The 21,825-nt window shown below is 33.0% G+C and overlaps 1 protein-coding gene across 1 annotated transcript; it reads right to left on the bottom strand.

Annotated features, from left to right (window-relative positions):
• Positions 1-1,674: 1,674 nt before the first annotated feature.
• On the bottom strand, positions 1,675-7,897 carry LOC132618405 (phospholipid:diacylglycerol acyltransferase 1-like). The gene is made up of 6 exons (XM_060333495.1): positions 7,477-7,897; positions 6,727-6,949; positions 6,364-6,647; positions 5,824-6,151; positions 3,396-3,652; positions 1,675-2,768 (listed from the first exon to the last, which is right to left on the bottom strand). The coding sequence occupies exons 1-6, from the start codon at positions 7,884-7,886 to the stop codon at positions 2,288-2,290; spliced, it is 1,983 nt and encodes a 660-aa protein (XP_060189478.1). The 5' UTR covers positions 7,887-7,897; the 3' UTR covers positions 1,675-2,287.
• Between the last annotated feature and the right edge of the window lie 13,928 nt (positions 7,898-21,825).

Raw genomic sequence — 21,825 nt, 5'->3', positions numbered from 1 at the left:
TATTATGCACATGAATGTATCATTATATAATAGCAACCAAGGTCCAAACCACTGTTTATCAAATATATTATATATCTCAACACAATTTACACTACGAACCGTCATAAGTGGCAGTTAAAGAATTAGTCAACACTATGAATCCACGGCAACATACACAATGTGCCAAATATGTCAGGAAGCATACACAATGCTAAGGGAAGCATACACAATGCCCCAATATCATCAAGAAACATACACAATGCTAAGGGAAGCATACACAATGCCCCAATATCATGGCTCACAGCTATATCACATCACAAAACAATTTATAAAAGAATTTTGGATTATTTGAAAATAAAGTATATGCGGCTGGCCTGAAGGACCACCAATTCTGCCAAGCACACGCTCGTCCCAACACATGGACCAGGCAGACAAAACATATTTTTAAAACGGGTTTTGAAAAGCAAGTACCCAAAGCTTAAAGTCTCACTTACCTAAAATTCACAATTCAAGCACACTTCCCAATAAATCAAAACTGCGTTCTCGAGTCTCCGTATTGCCTCAAACTACACAAAAACAAATTTAGAATGGTCAAAACCCTTAGGGTAAACCACTTCTATATTTTTAGAGGCTTAAACGGTTAAAGTCAAATTTTAAAGGACGAAAACGCCCTTTGGTCAATGTGTTCAAAACCCGACAAGACATGTTTTCGGGAAGACTTTAACGAGAGGATTCCAACGATATATAGAAGTCTAAAATCCGATACTATTTGCCCTTTCAAATCAATGATTTTGATTGAATAACCCTAGAGTTAAACTTTCTCAATTCCTCAAAATATTTCCATGTTTTCACCATAAAGATTCACTCATAATTATGTAATAAACTTAAATAAAAGATTAAAGTCATTACCTTGATGATTTGGTTGAAAAATTCCTATTTTTCTCTTCTCTTTTCCTCTCTTGTTCTCCCCTTCTTTTCTTTTTCTCTTCTGTGTTTATTTCTTCTTCTTTTTCATGTGTTCTGGTCTTCTACTTGCTTCATGAAATTTCACGTCTGATGGCTTCCCATCTTACTTAATCTCTTCTTTTATTTTATTTTTTTTATATTCCTTTTTGGGATGGGCCCACCTTTCTTTTAAAACCTTTACATTTTTTTTTTTTGTCAAATTACTTAATAACCCCTCATTACATTTTGGGTTATAACATTCAGCAAATCGTATCGTTAAATGAACACTTCTCAGTTGATGTGGACCTAAAACTGTGTTCATAGATAATAGAATTTTTATGCTATCAACAAAGTTTAACATGTTATAAAGGTTATCTCCTTTATTTTTTCAAAGTTATTAATCCTCTTATTATGCATAATTACCTGTAATGACATTTTAATTGGTCTCATGTTAAAAGAAACTATTAGAGCAGTGCATAGATATCAAACTTTATCTATCTACCCTATTGGGCAAAGAATCCAATGAGCTTCACAGATTCCTTTAGTGATGCTTTTCAAACTATTGTTGTCAAGCACAACCATCTGATTCCCACACCCATACGTCAGAGCTCCTCTCTGTCCAATCATTTTTCATAAGCTATTTCCTTTTTTCAGTTTTTTCCTTCCAGCGTCTACTTATGATACTAAGCATGTAAATAAAACTGAAAAAGGAACTTACATGACCAATACCATTGTTGCAAATGAGGGACATCTAATTATTAAGGCTGAGGCGATAGGACACAAGAACATGAAGAACTGAGATTCAGATCTCCCTAGTGGTAAACATGCTGGCATTTTGTTATAATTACAGTGAGACCTACCTACCTCAAATGAGAAAGCATTTAAATCTGTTAACAGCTAAGTAGCTATTCCACAAGTTCGTGTAACTACACATTTCAAATGCAAAATCTTTGAAAAACTATGATGTTACAATATCAAGCTCCTTTGACATATTACGGCTGGAGATGCACAAAGCATCCTGCTTTCTATCTGGGATGGATGTAGTCTACTTAGTCAGATAAAAGAAAGCGTTGCTAGGCTCTCCAAACGTCAGTGGTAGATCCACAAAATTCATGATTTTGACATGATTCCATAATTCATAGGAGTACCTCACCAAGTGATGTAATTGACAGGAGGTGTTTGTGTGGCTTTCAGACGAATGCATATCAGCATATCAATTCGTGATTATATACATGAAGCAGGCATCTTGAAATGACGAAACTTATAGACAAAAAAATGATCACCATCACATAAATATGAAAGTGATATTCTAACCGTTGAGTCAAGTCACTATATAAGAGAAAGCAGTGCAACCAAAGTTCCCCTAAAGACGTAAATTTATCTTCTCAGACCACTTGATGATATCCGAGTGAACTCGATCACCTCCCAAGTCTTTGCCAGTAGCACCAGCTGCAACTCTCATAATATCTTCAATCAAAGCAAAATTTCCCATTATATCAACATGGGCTCCACTCTGGGTACCACGGCCCTCAAGAAGGTTAGCGGGAGGAGCATGATCATACTCCCTTAAATAAGTTTTGATTCCCGAAGGATTATATCTAGTTCTCCCACGCCATCCTTTTGCACACATGAAGCCTGCACTTAAAATAGGCACTGTCTCATCGCCATCAACAGTGAAAACACCATTCTTCAAGCAACCTTCATTCCCTTCATCAGCTGAAGTTTCAATCTGGAATGGAATATGACATTGTGCTATTGGTGTCTGCTTGTAAACATAAGCTCTTTCAGTTGGAATGCCGACTCCATACATTGAATAGATCTCCATATCAGGAGCATTTGGTAACCTGCAGGGTTAATAATGTAAATATAAAATGAATCTCAGAAAATCGAAAGCCTGTTTCTTACAGATCATCCAATTTGAATCAATTTTGCTGAGAACTTTAAGAGGAAAAAGGAGCTGCTAAACTAGGAATTCATATTATTTCCATAAGCCACAAGAGGGTAAAAGGATCTAATAGAGCAGTTAAAGATGGAATCTTTTTCATTTCTTAGTTCAAGAGATAGGAGTAACATGTAACAGCTGAAGAGCAAGAAAAAGTGTCAAACAACAGTCTTTATTTGCCCCATTTATTCGCCAATGATGGAGATTTTTATGTTCAGAAAATTTCTGTAAAAGATAACAAGGATTGTTATTAGATGTAACATGTAGAGGAAAAACTGAAAGGGTCATGCACATAGTTTATAGCAAAACTGTTTGAAAATACTAGCAGATTGACAAAGTGCACCCCCACATGAAAAGGCTAAAATTTTCTCCAAAAGAGACTATGATTTCTTTTGCACATAAATGTCGAGGGAAAAGGATAAGAAGATGAACGATCTTTTCTCCACCAATATCAAGTGACGAGGAATCCTCTATACAAAGACTACGAACCAAAATAATATGGAGACAAAGTCCTAATGGAAGTGCTCACTTGGTTTCCAATGGATTTGACCAGTATTTGTAGTGGGAATACATTGGATCATCCAAATCTTCAGCTATCCCATATGAAAAATGAGCACCTCCACGAGCCATCATCTTTGGTGCAACAAAGTGGAGTAAATCCAAAATATCTCCAGCTGTATAAACCTTGTATTCTTCGACTGCTTTTATACCACCAACACCCATGTCATAGTACTCGGTCCACACATCGCATGTGTTATTTGTGATATTAGTGCCCTTCACTGCACCCTGCATATAAACAGAAATTAGCTACTTCCAGACAACAAGAAGTGAGTGGCAAAGAGATAATCCCGCAAAGCTTGTACATACAAGAGATCAAGGCACAAATTGACATGCCAAAAGTATTAAAACTTGGTATAATAAGCTTAGGAACTCAGCCCATGGAAGGACGTTGATTGACACATCATATATTATTCATCTTAGATGCTATTTGGTTAATGCCTATGGTACTATATATGTGTTTTTGTTGAATTTTTTTAGTTAGTTCTCTTTAATATGTGTTTCTTGGTTGTATAATGATCTAAACTCTAGCATTTCCACTTATGTTTGCAAACTTTAAACATTTCTAGAAAAGTTATGATAGATGATAATGGGTGAAGGTTAAGTGTTGAACCCTCTCACTCCTTGACATAGTTTCACTGATAAGCAACAGATATTCGATGAAGAAGCTCATTCATCAACAAAGCATATTTAAGCCCCTTTAATGAAATCTGCTTTTCTAGTCATATCGGGCAGTAGGGGCTTTCCTTTTCATCAATGATTTAACATATATGTCACTCAGTAGAAGATTAAGGAGGCAATATCCTAGAGTATACCGTGTATTTGTGGGCTATGCATACTGCCATTGCTAAAAAACTGAAATCTTTCGTCATATATTCTTCTCTTCGCTTAGTAGCAACATGGTCCTGTTTTCTATTCATTTTACCTAACAGTACATATAATGTTTTGCTTGCCTACTTCTTTGTAATTTTCAGTCAAACGCTCTCTTTTTTTAATTTAAAAAAAAAGAAGAAGAGCGCATTATGTACATGATAATCCGCTCTTCAACACAAGTCCAAAAAATTTACTGGTTTTTCCAAGAAATTTCCTAGTTTTAGTCTCTTTAGACCACAATAAATCTATCATACGAGATGGGTGGGCAAATTTATGGAGTACCTCATTGAAAATAATGAAAAGTTTAAAACATTATGTACAAGATAGGTGAAATTTAAGAAAGAAACTATATAAGACAAAATGCCATTTTTAGGAAACTTGAGGTGACCGTACTTGCTAGAATCAAATATATTTAGTTCATCTTGGTCATAATGTAAGTATTAACATTCCAACTTTAGAAAAAGGTTAACAAAGAATAAGTATGATCAGAATGACATAATGGTTTTCCAATTGCAAAGTTGTTCAGTCAAAAGCTGCCACGTGCATGAAAGGTGAAAAAAATGCTTTGAAAGGAGGTGAAGGCACTTAGCAAGAAAAATAAGAAGGTACACAAGCAGACAGTGCTAATCGTTATACCAAGTCATTTTCAAGCCCTTGACCTGCTTCTGTATCCTAGTCCCTAGACAACTCTTTCAGTTCAAGCATGAATAAGTCACTCAACATGTCGAACAAGTTCAGTGGTGGACAAAAAGTATTTTTGTTACATCTATCACTTCTTGAAAGAACCACGGTAGGGACTGCCCTACCATGGAAGTTGATTTTAATGGATGCTGTCCAGAGCATCAACTATCATCACTAACTTCTTCATAAGCTATGGGCAGCTAGAAAGACCCCAAGCTATGCATGGACATCTTGAGTAGTCGAATTCAAGGGCCTCAAAGAAGGACCTGCTGAAGAAGGGTGGCAAAAACAATTGCAGCTTCTTGAGGTTACCTATGGAAGTAACTGGAAAAAGAATGTCTGGTATAGAAATTTTAAAATACTAAGACATTACGCACTTTCGGTATATAGTTAGACTTAATTTCCTTCCCTCTCATATCCTAAACCTACATAACACCCAGCACATATGCTTGGGTTTTAAGATAGGCAACCATGCATGATGCATTCAATGTGCCTAACAATGACAAGGCATCCAAATCATCTTTGGCAATCCCATAGTAGAAATCTAATGTTAGATGACCGCTCTACCAAAGCTATGCCTCACAAATCTCTTTCTCAAGCATAAAAATTAGAAACCAGAAGAAGAACTTCCTGTCAAAGTGCTAATTCACATATAATTAATTTATTGATGTTCTTTCTTGTTTGTTTTGAGCCTTAAAAGTTCTACTTTGCAAGGTGTCCTTAAAATTGTCATGCATAATTTTCAAACAACCCACAATGGAATCAAGGTTGAAACAAAAAGAAGAGAGCATGGAAATATGTACAGAACAAAAAATAAGGAGCATTTGGTTTCTGATTAGCATTACTCTGAAGTCAATCCTCTTAAGATCTGATGAATGTTTCTGTGCTGCATCCTTTCCAAATGCTATCATCCTTCCATAATTAGCATATTTTCCTTTGGATTCTATAGTTTGATTATCACGATGGCTTGACATCTGACTAGTGTTGTTCCTTAGCTTTCTTTTACGAGGAGAATAGCCTTCTTCAGGTGACCAGTCAAGACCACCCCAGATTGTCTCTCCTCCTTTTGGTATCATAGACATGGTTGAATCCCATGTTCGCAGCATCTTCATTAAATGCGGTAGTGTTTGAATACGAAATAAATCCTTGTCCATAACAACTGGTGCAATAGCCCTGACATTTAGGTGAATTAGCAATGAAGGAGAACTACTAAAGAATAAGGAACAGATTAAGCCCGAAAGCACTCAAGGACTTATATTTCTTTCTTTCCTTTTTAGGTGTGAGCTTGTGGGAATTTATACCAAGAAATGAGTCAGCTCTACAGCATCTGTACTCTTTCTTTAATTGGTTGTCAACTAGAAAATATCCACAGGAACTAATTTTACCTTGCAACGGCGATATCTCGTGCTTCAGCTGAGAAAAGTGCAGCTAATGCTTTAGGAACACCTAGAAACGGCCCACCAATATTCATCACTGCTTTAATATGCTTGGCACACCAATCAGGACCACCCCCACCACCCATTGGAGTAGGTGCCTCCACCCATTTCATGAAATGCAAAAAGTAAATGGACCCCATAGAGTGTGGAACAATTACTGCCTTATTGCCCCCATTAGTTGCAACCATCAGTTCTATATTGCTTTTTATCTGGCTTAATGTCTGGTCACGCACCTGATGAAATGAATCGATTTTATCGTTACAATCTATTAAGTTGATTAAGGAAACAACAACGAAAGTATTACAGTTATACCTCAGTATTCTGAAATGAAAGCCTCCAGTCATATGCAGCCATATACATCGTTTTCTCCTCATATCCTATTCGGGCCAAATTAGCAATCAAAACTGCCCACACAAAATATCCCGGTGCGAAGTAATCTGCAGCAACAAGTCCAGCAACTGGCCTAACTCTAATTCCTGGAGGATCCAACCCAGATTCATTGTCCAATGACATGTGTTCCGCCCAACACAATGGTCTGTTAACCATCACACAAACATATGAACATTAAAAGCAACTTTTCACAATTTTCACGCATATTTAACTCTTAATGGATGGTACTATTCAATGGCGGATTTAGAGTACAACCTACGGGTTCAACAAAACCAGTAGTTTTTGCCCATACGGAGTATATATATATATATGTGTGTGTATTAAAAACTCCTTCAAATATGTATAAATATTTGACTGTGGGCTTAATTATTATTGTATATTAACTTGAGGTCTTGGTAGAACAGGGGTGCAACCACCATTAGAGTTACCGGTTCAACATAACCTAGTAACTTTACTCAAGCGGCATATTTTGTATAAAATTCTTTGAATATATATAAATAATCTATTCAGAATTCAATAAGCAACCGAGATTTTGGTTCAGAACCCATAAACTAAACATCCTAGCTCCACCTCTCCCTAAGAAACCTATAAACTTCAAATCATGAATCCACATTTGGTACTATTGAGACAAATGAAGTGAATGTAATTAAAACACAAGAGAAAGTAGCATACCGTTTATACACTTCTCCAAAAGTGCCACCCCATAGCCGCTTCCGAAACAATCCTTCAGCACATTGATGTCCTTCCCATAGCTCAAGCCCACAAGTGACAATACCAGGAACAAAAACAACGGGATGTTTAGCCTTTAGCCCTTCGTTTCGTAACTTGACACCTGGAGGATCAGCTACTGGCCCATTAATCGCCTCTGTTACATACTGTGGGAACGATGTTGGCATAACATTGTATGAAAATAACAAAATCCACCATACAGTGCATATGCATCCAACAAACCAACAACAACTGTCTATACATGTCCATTTCTGCTTGTTTTTAATCTTTTTAGTTTTCTTATCAACAACATCGTCAAGTACAAGTGGAGGATTTTCATTTTCAGGTGCTTTTCTTCTTCTAATTAACTCCATTCTCTCTTTGCTTTAATTCTTTCTTTTTTTACTTAAAAAGAATATTATTTTGTTGATGGAACAAGCATGTTATGTGTAATTGGTTCCTATTATGGTGGATCAAGATTTTAGATTAGTGGAGGGAAAAATAACACTTGTGCTTAATCATACTAGTGCTATTTTTTTTTTTTTTGAAGGTATGCTCTTAGTATAAACGTATGTGAATCTTAAATCTGTTTATTTGAATTGACTGTGAAACATAATAACTTTGTGCAACTTGTGTGGATTCCAGAATATATAATTTTTGTTTCACAGTTTAAAGGAGCGCAAAATTGAACAAATAAAGGATTACAGCATACTCTATATTTCACTCGACGACTATTTTAGAAAAATATTTTAACTTAAAAGTACCTGTATACACAAGATTGGAGTCAAATATCTAAACAGGTTATTCCTTCATAACTTTTCTAAAGACTCACAAATCACAATCAATACGTTGGATGCCAAATCCACATAACAAATGAAATCATAGAAGGAATAAGATGGTCAATATGAACGAACCAAAATATTATGGTGTTACATTTGAAAATGTTCTACTACCAAATATATTGATCTATAGCTCTGGCCCACTATGGTATGGGCCTTACTGTTTGGGTGAAGATCCCGTCATTGGTTGTACAATTTGTGAGAAATGGATAGGGCAATTTGCACGATTGGCCTTCACATATAGACGGGTCTTTAATTTTTGGTCCCTCAAATCTCTGATCTTTAATTTTTGTCCTTCACTTAAAAAAGGGGCCGACAATACCCGAAGTTCTGAAACCCAGTGGAGTAAAAAATAATAATATTTTCAAAAGGCATAGGTTCATTCTATTCGGACGACATAGACCCTATGCCGGAGACGGCAAATTTTTAGTTATGCCTTAAGGCAAAGTTTGCCGCATAAGACAGACTTTTTGCAAAAGTCTTGCCTTGCGATTTTCTTTTTAACTGAGCCAGGATTAGAACCCAGAACCTCAGGATATTTTCGGCCAGCACAAAAATTAAAAGACCATCAATTTGAGGGCCAAAAATTAAAAACCACCCCAAAAGAAGGCCAATCGGCGCAAAAAAATGAAATGGATATGTATCCACTTTTTAATACGGTAAAAATATTTGAACAAAAATATTCTTATCTATCTAAAACACAAGAAAACTCTATTTGAAACTTTTACAAGTGACGGTCCAACACATCGTGCTAGAGTTAGAAAACTCCATAGTTATGAAAGTCCAACATATTTTGATGAGTTTCAAAATTTTACAAGTAGTTCTCACTAAAACGAAACGTCAAGTTAAAAAAGTGATCAGTATTCACGTTAAAACTCTATAAATTTCCATTCTGAGATCTGCTTTTTTAGCTCTCTTTCCACAGCCAAAGCTCTGCGACATGCAATATGTGAATCAGTGAATGAGTCAACACAACCTCGTCTATTAGGCGACAAACACTCGACTTCGAAAAGCATGCAATTATATATATATATATATATATATAATGAAACATAGCTAACAAAACACAAGCACACGCGCGAGAAACACATTTATAAAAGATTTTGTTGCTTGAGAGTTGATAAAAATGAAGTTAGAAAAATTGCGAAGTAATTTTACATGTAGAGAGCTTCCGAACTCCAACACACGGAGTTTCATTTGCAAAAGTACCAACCTCTATTGTACTACGCTGGATTTCACATTCAAACGTTTGAAACTCCATTTTACTATTTATGCTGAAGTTTCACATATAACCAACTAAATCTTCGACTCTTAATTGGTTATAATCAAGAAACCATCGATTTCGCTTGCTGAGTTGGTAATGCCCAACTTTCATAGTTTCAATTTGAGCACTGAAAAAGAAAAATGAAGATAAACTTAAAATAAAACATAAAAAGATGGGCATATTTTAAGAAAGTAAGGTATAGCAAGCTGTTGAGTATCATCCTCTTTGATACATGAATTATTGCTTGTAGTGGCAAGGAGATAAAAGTAGAAACTGTAAGGTTGATACTCTCATAACAAAAGAAACTTCTATACTAATTAAACAAATTTAAGGCACATAAAAGAAACTAAGGCATAGGAGAATAATTAAGACAATTCTTTAGGTATATGCATTCGAGATAGAACTATTCGCAGATCTCAAACGAAGAGACCGCTTGTCCTTTTTTTTTTTTTTTTTTAAAAAAAAAATTAGTACTCCCTCCGGATAAAAAAGAGTATCCACTTAGCCATTTGCACACCTCTTAAGAAAATATTAACTCGTAGATAAAAAAAAAAAGGGAAAAGGGTCAAATATACCCCTTTACTTTAGTTTATTGGTTAAATTTGCCCTCCGTTAGCCAAAATAAACAAATATACCCCTCTGTTAGCCAAAATATACAAATATACCCCTCAATGGATGGAAAAGCCCAAATCAATTAAAATTACCCATGCCCATCACTTTGACCCGACCGACCCACAAAATTATTCCCCCCACCCTATTATACCCCTCTACAACTCTTTCGTCAAAACACAAAGTCCCGATATTTGGGAGAGAGTTGTGAGTATCAATGGCGGCGATCTGGAGCCATATGTGATAAGCATGACAAGAGGTTTCTTGAAATTGTTATTGATGGTCAAACTTGTTCCGTCTTCATACTTTATGGAGTATTCTTTTTTTTTTTTTTTCCTATTTTTTTCACACTGCAGTAAGAAATTTAATTATTAATTACTACCCTAAAATAGATTACAAAATACCAATATAATCTTGACTAAAGTTTGAAAAACACATCTTTTCATCTGTTGTTTTATACCAGTGTTCAAGTTTGAAACTAACTTCAACAATATACTAGGTACAACGATTTCTCAATGACTAGATGACCCAAAAGAAATGGAATGTCGATAACCTCTTTTCTTCTCCACGTATTCAAAAAAGCATAATACGTACATTTAGCATTATTTTCTACTAACCAGTGAAAATAGGGTTGTTGGCATTTTAGTTGTAGAGAGAAAATATCTATCACATGCTAATAATGAGTTAGGTCTCACTAATTCACACAAATCAGTACTAATATATAATCACACTCGAATCCGGGGCAAATTTATAATATTAGGTACGGGTTTTACAGATTTAGCTATGCTTAGATCTTGTGTTTGTGCTAATTAAATCATGCAATGTATATAAATATTTAATAATGAACCCACAGTAATTAAAACGAGCTATGATGTCGACAATAAGTTAGAAGTATCTAACAGTGCTAATTACATAAACATTGAAAGAGTTCAAAAACAACTCATATGCATAAACATTGAAAGAGTTTCACATTATCGGGACTTTGTGTTTTGACTGATGAGTTCTAAGGCGCAGAGGGGTATAATAGGGTGGGGGAAATAATTTTGTGGATCAGGTCGGTCAAAGTGATAGGCATGTTTTTTTTTTTAAAAGTTAAATGGGTAATTTTAATTGATTTGAGATTTTTCCATCCATTGAGGGGTATATCGGTATACTTTGGCTAACAGAGGGGTGTATTTGTTTACTTTGACTAACGGAGGGCAAATTTAACCAATAAACTAAAGTAGAGGGGTATATTTGACCCTTTTCCCATAAAAAAAAGAAGCTAATTTGACTAAATTGTCCCTAATTAAATATCTATGTGATTTGATCACATAACACTTAATAAGGGCAAATCTGAAAAAATAAAGTTAATTCTTTCTTGATTTGATAAGTGGACATTCTTTTTCATTCAAGAAAAAAAGGCTAAGCGGACACTCTTTGTGACGCGGAGGGAGCATTTTTCTTGGTTTCTGTTATATGTGGCAAATGAAGCAAATAGCCTACTTATTGAGCTAATGATGGTTTTAAGAACCAAACAAACAGTATCTTTATGTATGCTGGGGGCAAAAGTAGCGCATTTTAGATTTATGCATGCCAGGGGCCAACTCCTGGCTGAGCTCTACTTTAGGGAACAAAAGTATATTTTCACAGTAAGGAAATTCCAGTTTGCTCTTCCTAATCCGTGCAATGCAATCATATTAAGGCACTACTGTTGTAGCTTTTCACACAGCTTTACTTAGATATCACATCCGTATAACGTAATTTTTGCACTATTAGCGCAACTTGATCGACTATGTAGCTACAGTAGCTACGTTATTACACAAATTTTCAAGTTGTAATATCAATCTTGTTATCAAGAGTTATGTGCTGTCCAATGGCAAAGTCACAGATTTATAACGTGGATTCAAAAAGAAATTAGAATGTCAAATTTGATTTTTTGAACCTATAACCTAAAGCAATTTTTGAATCTCTTTTGCCACTTCACTTCTTAAGTATGTTAAAAGAATTCAACAATTTATATATAACCAAAAGGAAATAGTTTCAGATTTTTCCTGAACTTTCCAAAACGTTCCAAATTTGGCATCTGTTTATATATAATTAGATCAAATATAGCCATAACATTGCAAGCTTGGCCCAAACGCGTCCTGATTCACTAATAAGCTTTCTAATATGGGTGCTTCTATTTGGCACAACTCAAAATAGCACAACTTGGCACAACCCTATTAAAAAGTCCTAATTACCCTTATTGAAGATTTGGCTCAAATAGGTGGTATTTCCCTCTAAATTTTTTCTCTTCAAGACAAAGCAATTATGACACATAACATGCTTAAGCATTTCATTCTTCCAACACCTAAAACTCATAAATTTATCTTGGATAAAGATTCACTTCAATTTTTTTCCCCTCTAATATTTTTATATCTCTAATTTATACATACACCTAATTTAGTTATTTTGGTCAACCTATGTATACGGTCTATCAATACAAACTACAATTTCATGTACCCTATAAATATCTTTTAAACAATAGAAAAAAAGTCCTAAATTAAATACAAAAATTGTCTATTTTTCGACGAAATTGCATTTATTTTATATAAAAAATGATTGAATTGAATCAAAACTTAGTAAAAATATTTTACTCAATCCAATATAATATTTAGCTAAATTGAAGTAATTCAACATTTCAATTACAGTCAATCATTGCTGGTTTCATCCAGTTTTTGTCATTTTTTTAAAATTGATTGAATTAAATCAAAACTTGCTAATTGTTTCTCAATTATATCTAATACTTATCTAAATTCTTGCTAGAATAAATTTTTAATTCAAAGTCAGCAATAATGCGACTACTTGTTAAACCCCCTATTTAAAAAAAATGATTGAAGTAAATCGAAATTTGCTAATTGTGATCCAATTCTATATAATACTTAGCTAAATTGAGATAATTCAATGTTTCCATTAAAGTCAACTCGGTGTTGACTAATTGTTACATTCACTCTTTTTTTATTTTCTTAAATTGATTGAATTAAATCAACACTTACAAAATATTTATTCGATCTAATCCGATCTAAGGCTAAATAAATTGAGATAATTCAATGTTTTAATTAAAGTCAATCACAATGTCAACTACTCGTTACATCCATTTTTTTTTAAAGTTGATTGAATTAAATTAAATTAAAAGCTGATAATTGCTACTCAATCATATCTAATACTTCACTAATTTGAGATAATTTAATATTTCAATTAGTGTCAACCATAGTGTTGACTGCTTGTTACATCCTTTTAAAAAAAAATGATGGAATTAAATCAAAACTTGCTAATTGGTACTCAAATTTATCTAACTCTTAGAAAAAGTAAGATAATTCTAACATTTCAATTAAAGTCAATCATAGTGTTGACTATTTGTTATATCCACTTATTTAAAAAAAAAAAATGATTGAATTGAATCAACACTTGGGAAATTTTTTACTTAATAATGGCTGATGCTTAGCTAAATTGAGATAATTCAACTTCAATCAAAGTCAACCATAGTGTTGACTACTTGTTACGTCTCTTTGTATCGTTTCAATTTTATCGAATGTCTACGAAGAGACACTACTTGTTACATCGTCTATTCTTTAAAAAAAAAAATTGAATTAAACCAAAACTTGCTAATTGTTATTCAATCATATCTAATGCTTAGCTAAATTGAGATAATTTAATATTGCAATTAAAGTCAACCATAGTGCTGACTACTTGTTACATTCATATTTTTAAAAAATAATTGACTTAAATCAAAACTTCTTAATTGTTACTCAATCATATCTAATACTTTCCAAAATTGAGATAATTAAATATTCCAATCAAACTAAACCATTATCGTAGTGTTAACTACTCGTTACATCCACTATTTTTGTTTAAATTGAATGAATTAGATATGAACTTGCTAATAGTCACTCAATTCTAGTTGATAATTAACTAATTGAGATAATTCATATTTCAATTAAAGTCAACGATAGTATTGACTACTTGTTACATCTACCTTTTTTTTTTAATTGATTGAATTAAATCAAAAGTTTCTAATTGTTACTCAATCTTATACTTAGCTAAATTGAAGCAATTCAATGTTTCAATTAAAGTCAAGCATAGTATTGACTATTTGTTACATCCTTTGTTGATTGAATTAGATCTAAACTTACTAATTGCTACTCAATTCTATCTAACTAGTATTCGTACATGTGTGATGCGCGGTCATCATTAAAGAAAATTAATTATGAAAATTTCTGATTTGAATCTAATAATAATTTTATCGCATCCGTTTAACATATGTAAAATAATAAATTTAGAAATATGAAAAACAATTATAAATATAATAACGTTTAGCGTTATCAACAATGCACTACTTAATTTGAAATCTAAAATTCAAATTCAAATTAATAGCCAACTGACATATTTAAAAATAATAAAAGTATGAAATATTAGAAAAAGGGGATATAGTTTTTACATGTTAATTAGTTAAGATAAGTGATATAGTTTTTCATTTTAAAACTCGTTGTCTCTCAACTAAAATATGAAAAAAATTATTTTAATTCATGTTCACAAACTAATCATATGCAACCTGAAAACTTTTGTCTTTCTATTCACTAAAAAAGACATTCAAAATCTATTTAGGTGATTAACTACACTCGATGTTACTATATTGTCCTTTAAAAAACATTTTTTTCATGTCAAATTCAAGTAGTAAGTGTTATGTTTATACATTTTTACAGTGATTTTTTTTTCTTTTTGTTCCTTGCTTTTCGTTATTGCGTTATGCTGTTATCTCTTACTTTGTGTAATTATATCATCACAAATTCTTTTATTAGCGTGCCACTTAACTAAAGTATAGACGTCTCACACACATTCAAAATCAATTTAGGTGATTAACTACACTGTATGAATTTTATAATCTTAAAAGTTTGGATAATATACGATCAACCAACTGATTTTCAATTCAAACTCATTATTATCCAAAATATTATTATTATTATTATTATTATTATTATTATTATTATTATTATTATCATCAGTAAATTAAGATATGACACATAGCTGTATCGCTAGAAAATATTTATTTTTTAATTCAAATTAAAAATAATATTTATGTTTCAATTTAAATATAAATTAACTACATTAATTCCGAACTAACAAACTATGCTACATAATTTATTGCCAGTTTCTTTCTCGAAACCAACTCTGAAGCATATTATGCATTTTATTGCTTACATGAATTGGCAGTATGGCATATGAGAACCTAAACTTCATGGTTCTAGATTTAAACGGAGATGTAAAAGTTGAAAAAAATGATCAGACATGCAAATATGTACTTGGAAGAGGTGTATTACACGTTTTTTCTTGTTGAATGTTATTGGGAAGAAAAGAGTAACTGTTGTCTTGAAAAAAGAGAGTAAAATTTGAATTATTTTAACTTTTTCCTTTAACTTTTCAGGAAAGATATTAATGGAATAGGAAAAAGAAAAATTCACTGGTACACCCTCAAAGGCCCTGTGAAATTACATTAATACCCCTAAAAAGGTGAAATTGTGCCAAGTTGTGCCATTTGTGATTGTGCCAAATATATTTATCCTTCTAATATATGAGACTTTACAACGGAAAAGGGTCAAAATTGCACTTGAACTATAGAATGGTCCAGATTAGGTGGTCCCTCATTCTTAGACTTTCCCATTCTTTTGCTATTTTTAAAGCTTGCACTCCCCAGATCCCGGAGTCGAGCCCAACGTCTTCATCAGAGTATGGAAATGATATGTTTGTCATAATAAGTGGGCAGTGCTTTTAACCAACAAGAAGGCCACAACTTTAGGCACAAAGACAGAGCAGCAGACCTAGAATGATACAAAGGGCTGGACCATCTAATTTCCCACAATTTAATACAAGTGCATATTATTCATTTTCTGATGTCCCACTTTATGAAAACCACATAGGATGATGAAAAACTACAACGGATAGAAAGCAATGGATATGATATTGACTTCCCCAATTTTGTTGTTTGCCTATTTGGTCACACAAAGTACAAAAACCTTCTGGCTAGAAAACAAACCACAATCTAGTTCTTTCCACTTATAACTTATGCCTTATACAAAAGAAATTAAGTTATTTACACTAGACGTTTAAAGATTCTTTAAACTTTAGTTTAATATTGATATATTATAGTTACTATTATTTGGGTTGAGGGTTAGCTCATCTGATGAACTCTCTGTAGCTTTCACAGTTGAGATGAAGATTGTTCAAACCCCATCAGTAACATAACGTTCCCAACCCCTGTTTCGTCCCTCCCCTAATGTTAAAAAGAATTTGAAATAGTTACTATCACTGTTACCTACATTTACCGTCAGCCTATTAAATTTAAACTCTACTTAAAATGGATTTAGAAGATTTGAAGTATGTTGGACTTATACAGTTATACAAATTCTTTGTAACAACTCAACGGTGCGACCTCAATATAAACATTTATTATGGGTTAATTATATTTCAAACTGTTTATTTATAGAATGACTTAAAACAGTTGATGGCAAGTGCTCATCCATCGATGTTTTATTGCAAAAGATCCAAACTAGTCATTGCAGTCTATATAAATCGATACCCAGCTTCATTATTTTCGATCCAATATAGATTAAAATTTAGCAAGTGGTATACGAAGCTCAAGTGTGCAAATGGACAAAATCTTCCAATATATATGTGTATTTTTCTTATGGGCATAAGTTAAGATGCGCTTTATGCATTCTTTATTATACACGAGGCTAGCTGTTGCTGCAATTATGCAAGTATAACACAGATTAAATAATAGTTACGACTTACAGCCAAATGCAGATCGGCAATGCATTTTACTTGCTTGCAAGAAAATAGAAACAAAAAGTACATTAACCTTTGTGGCCGAGACCTTAATTGCTGGGTATACATAGCCACATAGGTGCATATTTTCCTCCTTAATTAAACCATTGTCTCACGGGCCACACTTCCTATAATTATTTAGTCGAACAATTGCTTAATGCCCATCAAGCTGAAATTCTCCAGTACTGAATTCAATAGCAATAGTAAATTTTTGACAGGGAAAAAAATGTTTACCACTTTAATGGCAATAGTTCCTTTTTTCAGATAGCAAATTTCCTGATTTTTGTTTCACTTTATTTCAAGACTAGGAATGAAAAAGGTGGAGAGAATGTAGACGTTATAGGAATTAATAACTTTGAAATAATCGAACATTGATATTGCGGTGGGTCTTTAAAGATCCTAACGAATTGCTGCCCTTTTTTTTCAAATAAAATAGCTACATTCACGTGGCCTGATCAAGAACTATTAAATGTTGGGTTCTTTGTTTTACCATCATTTACTCTTTTTTTTTTTTTTTTTAAACCATCATTTACTTTGTGGGATTGTAGGTATCCCTCCTCTTCATTGTCACGTGGCATCAAGGTCTGTTGTCCAAATTTAATACTCTTTGCATTTCATCCTGTATCTTGGAGTATTTGTTTCCCCTTTTCGAAATCTATGAAATCAAGTGGAATCCAATTGCCATATACCATAGACATTGGAGAATTTTGAATTACATGTGATGAGATATTCGTATTGAAAATTAGAAATCTAAACTGAAAATTATTTCTTGTCCTTTTTTTTATACAAAACCTCTCATTTGGACCACATTATTCGTTGTCATGACTTGTAAAATGTAGCTGAGAGTAGAATTTATTGCTTAAAGTTGAAAGGGATATACGAGCAAATTTTCAACGATAAGGACATATTTAGGACTAAATACAGATGAAACGCAAATTTATTCTATTTTCATATGTTGAACGGTAAATTTGAGCCAGTTTTCTAACAATATGGATATATTTGGCTAAATTCAAACAAAGGGCTAAGTTATTCTATTTTTCATAGTTGAAGGGTATAATAACCCTTTCACCAAGTTGAAATGACAAAAAGCAGTAAATTTTTAGGTTTATCATTACGTTTTAGGATCCGAATAATTCATATTCGCGGCGGAAAATTTCGCTAGCGTACAACATTTTCTAGCATAGACGACTTTATTTCCGGGGCTCGAACACAAGACTCTGATCAAGGATGGAGCGGTACTGCGAATCAACGGCCAAAACCTTTAGTGTCAACCAGAGCAGTAATTAATCGGTATAATATTTAGATGCAAGGCAGAGGTACAATATTAGATACGAGTCCAGATGAACGCAGTTTCTTTTGCTTAGAGCCTTTGTTTATATTAAGATATTTAATAAGTATGTATAAATATATAATTGCAAACCCATCAATTAAAATCAGTTATGAATTCAATAGTAAATTAGAAACTTATAAACTATCAAATTTTGGCTCCGCCTCCAATTAGCGCTCTTGTACCCTTTGACCAGATTTTGGGATTGTCGTGACATTTATAGTTTTGATAAGTATTTAAGACTTAATAACTTATTGTTATTAATTTTTCGCTTATTTAACTTGTTATTAGTAATGTGGTTCGCATACTCGGAGGGATAGTGTAGGTGCCACCACGACTCGCTAATTGGGTCGTGACAAATTAGATGCCTTACTACATAAATTATGGATAACAATCCAAGACGTAAGTAAGATAAAACCATTTAATTAGTATTTTTTTTGGGTATAAAAAGTCATCGACATACTTTCCAAATAAACAAGGCAAAGCAAAGGAGTAGCTGAGCACGAATGTCATTTTCATCATACTCTTGTTGCTATGAAATTGCCAAAACTCTCTGCCAACCGTATTTGTGCCTTTCTTGCCTTTTCCGTAGCACTTGCGATTATTTTAAGAGAGATTCCATCACTCCAAACTTTCCTTGCTAATCATGACATAAAAATCATCTCCATGAACCAAAGGGGAAAGAAAAAAGTAAAAAAGAGCCATGTGTGAAGCTTCTTTCTTGCAGATAGATAAAAAGCTTCAGGTAGCTTAAAGCCTCAAACTCACTTTTATTCTTCATTCAAATTTTAATTTTGACATAAAGTGCAAACCCTCTCTTACTTAACGGATAAGGATGGTGGTAGTCACAAGAGTAATTTAATTCTGATAAGCAAATACGTATTGGACGCAATTTAATCCCAAAAGCTAGTTCATTAGCGAAAATTGTACCTTATAAGAGATAATAATTCCCATTCTCACCAATGTTGAGACTCAATACCCCCAGCACAGCCATGACGGAATATCCGGAGCCTAACTCTGATACAATGATAACAAAATGGATATTAAACCTAACTCAATCCTAAAAATTACTCCCTCCGTCTCAAAATATTTATCGTCCTTACTAAAAATATTTATCTCAAAATATTTGTCATTTTATTTACCCAAGATAAAATTAAGTAGCTTTTTTCTATTTTACCCTTGTATTAATTACATCAATGGGCTGATTTTGTGAGTTCACAAACCAACATTTAAGAGGTTTCATCACTAATGTAGTAAATACTTATTGATGAGAGAGAACATGATGAAATATTTTAAGAGGGTAATATAGTCTAAATGTTACCCTTATAAATGATTTCTTAATGGACATATAAATGAAAAATGCGATAAATATTTTAAGACGGAGGGAATAATTCATAAGATGAGAATTATCAAAAACCATATAAACAGGCACATAATCCACATCCCCACTAATGTGAGACTCAACAAAGTCATTGAGATCATCTTATTTTAGTTAGAAGAACTTCAGATAAAAACTAACCCCAAGATCAGTAGTATCAATTTGTTCTAAAATAAGTTGATGCATCGTTTGATTAACTATCGGTTACACTAAAAGTCTTAGCCAAACCATCACATTCCGAACAAATTAAGTAGGCATTTGGCCATGAAAATCAAATATTTTTCACTTTATTTGGTATTTTGGAGTTAGAGTTGAAGTTGAAGATGAAGTTGTGTCTGGTTATAGTTTTTATAAAAAAATATTTGGTTGTTTGAATGTATTGAAAGTGAAAAAAGTAAAAATATTTTTTTTGAACAAATGTTGATTTCCAAATAAAATAAAAACGTTTTCGGGAAAAAAATGAAAAAAATTCATGGCCAAACGGGCCCTAAGTTCTGAAACATATCAAAGATCGAGGTTACGAACACCAATTTATTGCTATATATCTAAAAGAATATGAAATTGCCATAAAGTAACTAATGCTATATTGGGAAAGTAGACCATTACATTTCATGAAGAGGTTCCAAAGTGAAATTGGGACAGCAGAATCTTTACAAAAAAGGGGGGAGGACTACAAATTTTCACAGATTTGGTACACATCGTGGGAAAACGAAAAAGGGAAAAGTAAAACCAATGAGGGACTTTTCTAAGTAGGCGTTTGGGCATAGAAACCAATTTTGTTTTTCACTTTTTTTGGAATTTGGAGTTGGAGTTGTGTTTGGCCATAATTTTTAAAATTATATTTTTTTGTTGTTGAAATGTACTCCCTCCGTCCCATAATAAGTTTCACCTTAGCCAAAAACATGCATATTAACAAACCAATAATGCAATGTAAAGTTTATTAAACTACCCTTATATAATAAAAATAAATTATTTTTCTCTTTTGATTAGAGCATGCATAAAAAGTAAGCCTTTTAACATTAAAAATTCAACAATACCAAATTTTTATGTGCTTTTTTGTCTTGAATACATAAATTTATCAGTTTTTGTCTAAGGGCAAAGTAGGAAAAAACTTGTCAATATATGCATTAATTTCCTAAGGTGACACTTATTATGAGATAAAAAAATTTGGCTAAGGTGACACTTATTGTGGGACGGAGGGAGTACTTGTTTTGATCGTGAAAAAAGTGAAAAACTTGAAAAATAAGTTCTTCTTATTATTCAAATTCCAAATACAACTTTAAGTTATATTTGGAATTTTCATGGCTAAACGCTGATTTCGAAAAAAAGTGAAAAAAAAAATTCGAAAAAAAGTGAATAATTCTTATGACCAAACGGGTACTAAATTGTAGTGAAGACTGAAGAGTAATAAGATGACAAAAGGCATCACAAATCCGCAAGCAGAGGTTACTGTTTAAAGAGGGGCGATGACATAACATATAGCCAAATAGGCCTTTTGCGCTTTTGCTGTTATGGGGACTGAGAGCGACAAACATAGGGTGGCGAAAGCACGCACGCACGCTCAAAGACCAGTCCCTCGCACGGCGCACGTAACGCCAATTTGTGATCAGGAACAGCAAATCGCCATCAGTTTTATCTTCCCTGCTGCACCGTGTAGTAAGTCAGTTAAAGATGGGAGATCTCTGAAATTATTATTATTTTTAAATATAAGTTTTTGTCATCAACCATAATTTATTAATATGTATTTCCATTTAATTTGTAACAATTAAAGTTAAATTCAATCATTTGGTGTAAAAAACAGATTCAAATTTTGAAATGGATTCATGTACCAACCGCAAGTTAATAATATAATTATGACTAATTTAATTATCAAGTATTTATATATATTTTGTGAATCTCTTAATACATATGAAATTTGAATAAAAGCTATTGAATTCACGTCAATATCTACCCCTCTCCCTCATTCTAACCTAAAGAAGAATTATGAGCAGCTCAAGGAAGTTGGTTGCCCTAAACTCAATATATAAAAAGATCCTCAAACTTGTTTTGTAAA

The sequence above is a fragment of the Lycium barbarum genome, chromosome 1 (genome assembly GCF_019175385.1).
Source record: "Lycium barbarum isolate Lr01 chromosome 1, ASM1917538v2, whole genome shotgun sequence".
Classification (NCBI taxonomy): domain Eukaryota; kingdom Viridiplantae; phylum Streptophyta; class Magnoliopsida; order Solanales; family Solanaceae; genus Lycium; species Lycium barbarum.
This window is presented reverse-complemented; position numbering and strand designations above follow the sequence as displayed.

Bases quoted from the DNA above. Each gene is read 5' to 3' on its own strand.
- LOC132618405 (XM_060333495.1), bottom strand. From the start codon at position 7,886: ATGGAGTTAATTAGAAGAAGAAAAGCACCTGAAAATGAAAATCCTCCA. The intron at 6,950-7,476 runs GTATGCTACTTT...GATGGTTAACAG, and splicing joins TTTGGAGAAGTGTATAAACG to ACCATTGTGTTGGGCGGAAC. The intron at 6,648-6,726 runs GTATAACTGTAA...TCATTTCATCAG, and splicing joins TTTCATTTCAGAATACTGAG to GTGCGTGACCAGACATTAAG.